We start from the raw sequence: 6,000 nt of genomic DNA on the forward strand, positions 1-6,000 counted from the left end.
TGTAGTTAGCCCATTGTAGAAGCTTTGAAGCACGAGCCACTCATCCATCCCAGGAGGGAGAAAGGAAACAGGCGGAGCCTGATGGCATCAGCCGTAATGCTCCATATGGTTACGGTCTTGCAAAGCCCCAGAAAGTTCTGGAGATGGGCGTTGGTGTCCTTATTTGGGTTGCCACAGAATGGTTTAGCCTGCACCATGTTTATGAGGCTGGACTTCAGCTCAAAGCTCACGTCCCCAACATCAACGTTGGGTCCAGTTGCCACATTGGCAGCTGAGGGGACGGAGAAGTCGCGGAGAGTCTTCTCAGCCATGGGTTCGGTGATTGTTGATGGTGCTTGAAAAGCTAGCTCTCTTGTTGACTGCGAGAGCAGAGGAGGGACGACGCGAAGTCGGACCCTTCTCACGAGATTCTTGGGATTTTCAACAAAGTTTGTCGGCAAGGAGAAACCAGACATACACTATCCTATTTTCATCCAATCAAGAGAAAACAAAAAGATAAACACATTAGCCTGTATAAGCAGTAGCTACCTCTTACTCATATTGCCAGGTTTATGTGCTTAGTAAAATCTTTACACCTAGTGTCATCCCCGGCAACGGCACTAGAAATGCTTGTTGGCATTTCTTAGCGCAATCACTAGGAATGGGGGTGTTAAGCCCGTCCCCGGCAACGGCGCCAGAAATGCTTGTTGGCATTTCTTAGCGCAATCACTAGGAACGGGGGTGCTAAGCCCGTCCCCGGCAACGGCACCAGAAATACTGGATTGGTATGTCTTAACGTTTATAGAAAGAGCCGCAAGCGCACGGATATATCGTTGTAGCATTTCACCCAGAAGTATTCAGGATATCGTTATTTATATTTTCCCAAGGGATTGCGAGGTTGTGTAAAGATATTTACTAGTTAAATAACCATGACTTTATGAAATAAGGTGGAGACGGCTGATTATACAAGGGTAAGTGATAAATAAATGATAAGCATGGGTAATGTGACACACACAGAACAGCCAACTCTCATGAATAAAGAATAAACAAGCACACCTAAGGTTAGTGGGAGCATAGGCAAACAGATCCTAGTATACTATTCATGTTAGCAGATAAGTTAAGTTAGCCAAATGCTTAGAGCTGCAGGTGCCGGGAAATTAGGGACATTGGGGAGAATGACCCGCACTGGAGAACATCTAGTCCCGTTTCATCTTTGCATGAACTCCTACAAGATACCCGAACGTCGAGGAGTACGCTAACCGAGAAGCAGCTTCCCGGCGGACCGACAGGGCTGTCACCACCTGTGGTCTACCCCAGTCAAACCGTGGAGCACTGTCATATCCGAGGGATCCTGCATACCCGGGCACCATGCCCGCATATGAGGTCACTACCTTAGCACCCCCAGGTCCCCCACCCTTCGGATGGACAGGTAAGATGCTAAGGTAAGCCCAAAAGCACAATGAACTGATATCCTTACCCAGATCATCTGGTCTAAGCAAGCAACTAGTATAACTTGATAAAGCACAGATCAAGGCTAAGCATGCTAAGAACATAGCAAGATAACGAAGAACGAACTCAGTATGAATAGCATAACGAATGTCGGAATACAAAGTCATACCAGAGGCCGAGGTTTGCTCGCCGACCCCAAGGACGACTGGATTCGCTAAGAAGATGAAGTACTAGCCTAGCTCCACTACCCTAATGAGTACAAGTCACAAGAGAGTGTGAGAGAGAGGCCTTCAAGTGGTGTGTGTGGTGACTGGTATGAGAGGCCCCTTATATAGCTTGTGGAGGTCGGTTCCCGCCATCTTCATACATGGAAACATGCCAAACCACCATCAGGAGGATAAGATCAGACTTCCCGCCAAAATGCCAAAATGCACCTTGACAGGTGCTTGTCTGGGTTCGGCCGAACCCCTGGTTCGGCTGACCCCACCTTGCCGCCTCTAGCCACCGTCTTTCTCTGGTACACTGCCTAGTGGGCCCTGAAGTTGGTACGTTGGTGTCGGGGCTTCGTTGGTTGGTTTGGTCTGGTTTGTGGGCCTCTTTTGCATGTGTTACGCAGGATGCGATCTTCTGCGACTTTGTCTGCATATTCTTCATGTTTTCTTCTTATTCCGGACTTGTGCTCCTGAAAACATAAATCTTCGAAAACAACTGTGGAGCTTGGTTTGTGATTCAAATATGCGACTAAGAGGTATGGTTTTTCTTCTTTTATGAGCATAGTTGACGGTCATATTTCGCACATAACAACCGTCAACAGGAGTCATGAGGATGTTAATACCATATTGGTAATTGAGGAGAGTGATGGCTGGGTTGTAAATAGTGATTAAAATAGAGGATTGATGACTGGTTAATTAATGGTGCAAATTGATGGCCATCGTTATACCTAGAGGTATCCTGGTTCATCCCCGCTTCTTCTAAGATCAACTATAAAAGAAGACCAGCCCCCTCTCATTTCAACACAACACTCAAGCAATCTCAGGTACTCCTGCTTAGGAGACCTCTCCTTTCTCTCTCAGATGCTTTCTGCATTCCCATCGCTAGCACTGCGCGCACAGTACTGGCGAGAGCAGGTCTCCGAAACCTCTACAGCGCTGAAGATCCTGCTTCGGATAGCGGGGCAATCATGTTTTTGGGGAGCGTCTTGACGCGACTACTCGCTCTAGAATGACTACTTCGTCTACTTCCTAGTGATCGTGGCCGAATGCCTATGTCCTCTATTTCCTGGTGGCCGAACGTCTACGTCCTCTACATCTTGGTGGCCGTACCTGTGTTCCCCAAGTGAACATCAAGATCATCTCAACTACTTCCCGATGACCATCTGCATTGCAACAACTGAGTTCGGCTACAACAAACAGCTCTGACCGACACAATGTCCAGTCATGGGAACGGTGCACCTAGTGCCTCCGGCACTGGTCCCACCTCGGGGTACATTCTAAACCAACTCTGGTTTATTATTTTGTTCATGTTTATTAGTGAGAATAATATGAACACTAGCACATATTTTGTCCTCACAAAATCACTCATTGATGCCATGAAATTGATAACAATATTTGGAATTAAAATTTACCAAAAATTGCCTATTTCTAACAGGAATGCCTCGTCATGTGTGCCTTGCCAGCTCGCCAAGGAACGCCTCGGCGTGCTCCTCCTTCACTGCGATGGAGAGCACGTTGACCCCATCCTTCCCCCTGCACGGCGGGTACACCATGCAAGTCGGCACCGCCGGCGGCCCGCCCCACCGCGAATGGTACATCACCCTCGCCGGCGGCCCACCCCCCAAGTCGACACCTTCGAAGCCGATGTTCCTCCATGACGAAACGTGCAGCATGTCACGACATGTGCAGCATGTCGTACCGCACACCAGCAAATAACCTGCCGCTCCCGAGCTCCTCCTTGAGCTTGTCCGGCAGCTGGGCCTTTGCGTGCCTGACCATCCTGACGAGGTCCACGAGGTCCGCGCTCGCCACCGTGCCGTTTGTCGCCGCGGCGAGCCGCTGGTTGGCAATGCAGTTGCCGTAGTATGCGGCACTGGCGCCCATGTACTCGCGCATGTCAGCGGCGAACGTGAGGAGAACCGGAGTCGTCCCCGAGCCGGCGGGCATTGTGCCGCGGACGCGGCACCGCCATAGGACGGCGAGAACGGCCTCGAACATCATGCACAGCCGGCCGTCGTCGTCGGAATAGCTGCGGTATTATGCCTTGACGAGGTCGATCAGGGCCGAGGGGACCGTGACCTCGAGGGGGACAACAAGCTCCATGTCCAGTGACTCAGGGTACGCCAACACGGCCTCCACTATCGGATTCGACAGCATAGGGAGGCGGGAGACAGTGTCATCGCACCTGGCCAGAAGGATCGACGGTGACGGCTGCCCATGGGTGAGCTCGCCTACGGTGGCTAGGAACTGGGCGATGCCAGCGCCGTCGGCGATGGCGTGGTTCCATGTCACCCCGAGGACGACCCCGCCGCAAGAGAACTCGGTCACCTGCATGGACAGCAGAGGGTCGTCAGAGCCATAGCTCCCAACCGGGTAGTAGATGACGAGCTCATCGAGGAGGGCCTTGGCGCCGGACAGTTCGCTGAAGATCTTCGCTTCCGTCAAGCCGCAGTCGACTGATCCGGTGACGAATTCCACACCCTCGCCAGTGCACCGGATGTTGAATCCGTCGTATCCGGCTCCAGATGAAAAAATGCGACCAGCAAATGGGTAGTAGTGGACAAGTGCCTGGGACAGCGCCCTCCTTACGCCCTCAACGGCCTCATGGCTCAGATGCTCAAACACGAGCAACACTGTGAATGGAACCTCGACAAAAACCCTGTTGAAAGGTGTGAGCTTTATGGCACCAGCACCACTCATCGTCATTGTCACCGGCTCCGGTGGTCTGATGACCGCCGGCGAGGACTTCCTCACCGCAACACTCATTGTTACAATGTTAATTGTGTTGGGTGTCGACTCTTGATGCTGGAGCCAATTGAGTGCAGGTGCAACCTTGTCCTCCAGTTTACTTGGTTATATAGGCGGGACTCCACATGCTTTGATACTGAGATGATAAATAAAGAAACCACACTGATCACGAGCTGTGTTTTGTTCCATTTTTTCAAAACCGACAACTCGCCTGCTCTCAATTGTTTGATATTTAGGTATCCAGTGCCACACACCTAAATAAAGAAACCACGCTGATCACGAGCTGTGTTTTGTTCCATTTTTTCAAAACCGGCAGCTCGCCTGCTCTCAATTGGTTGATATTTAGATATACAGTGCCACACACCTACTCCAACCTGCCTACCCATAGGATTGTCAGGTTTTTAGCAATATCAAGCCAACAAACTCAAATCTAATAAAGCTCTAAAGTTATAAACTAGACAGATAAAGCAAGCAGAATAGAGCAAATTTTCATCGCTTCAACTTTAAAGAGATTAAACAGATCATAAGCATATGATAAAAATGAAAATATGATAAGGAAAATAAATTTTTATTTTGTTTTTATTTTATTTTAACTAAGAGCAAACAGTAAAGGATAATTGACTTGGAGGAGGGAACCTCTCCCAAGCTAGCTCTTGGTTTAGGGTCCGATGAGCAGGACCTTTCTCCATACCTAGTCAGGTTGAGGTCGACTCGTCTATACCTAGAGAAGTGGTGGTGGATGACGACGTCTTCTTCTTGCGCCACGCCTTCTTGGTCTTCTTTTTTTTTGACTTAAAGTGCTCGCTTTATTCATGCCCAATTTGGGGTTCAGAAAAGTCACAAGCTGTTAAGGAGATTACAAACTCTGGGAGGGGATCAAGCCAAACACATGGTTGATCCCAGTCCCAACTCAAACTCATGCGAGCTAACCCATGAGCACATAAATTACAAGATCGGGGGGTAAACAAAATCTCAACATCAACAAAATCTAGTTGGATCAGTTGTCTTGCCTCCCTAAGCAAAACACCAGCCGGTGATTGATCAAAGGTAAATGATTTCAGGGCATAGACTAAGTTACACGAGTCGCGTTCCAGCTGGATTCTTGTCAACCCTTGATTCGACATTGCTGTTAAAGGTGCCAGGCAAGCTTGAGCTTCAGCACAAAAAGCATCATGAACTGAATCTAATCTCCCTGCACCAGCCATTACTGCAACCCCATTCGTATCTCTTACAATAAAACCCCACCCACCACATTTTTTCTCCATCAAAAAAGCACCACCAATATTAACTTTGAGAGTATCAGCCGGTGGTGGATTCCATTGCTTCTCTTTCTGGTGGTTAGTCTCATTTGGTTTCTTTTGCCTAGCACTTACCTCCCCAGACCATGCTTCGTGCTTGATGCACCACTTCTTCTGCTGTTTTTCTTTTTTTTTACCAGCATTAGCTTTATTTCTTGCATCCCACCAGGACCACATTAGGGTGATGGTCTCATATTTTCTATTCTCCTCCATAGAAAGGTTACAATCTGTTACCTCCCTTGCAGTTTTAAGATCGACCAGCTTCAGCCTAATGCATTCGAGGTTCATCAGCTGCCAACATTTACGAACAAATT

The 6,000-nt window shown here is 48.8% G+C and overlaps 1 protein-coding gene across 1 annotated transcript; it reads right to left on the reverse strand.

The window, feature by feature from the left end:
- Nucleotides 1-3,677: 3,677 nt before the first annotated feature.
- Nucleotides 3,678-4,406, reverse strand: LOC120667884 (acyl transferase 15-like). The gene has a single exon (XM_039947874.1). The coding sequence runs from the start codon at nt 4,404-4,406 to the stop codon at nt 3,678-3,680; it is 729 nt and encodes a 242-aa protein (XP_039803808.1).
- Nucleotides 4,407-6,000: the final 1,594 nt, after the last annotated feature.

The sequence above is a fragment of the Panicum virgatum genome, chromosome 3N, assembly GCF_016808335.1.
Source record: "Panicum virgatum strain AP13 chromosome 3N, P.virgatum_v5, whole genome shotgun sequence".
Lineage (NCBI taxonomy): Eukaryota > Viridiplantae > Streptophyta > Magnoliopsida > Poales > Poaceae > Panicum > Panicum virgatum.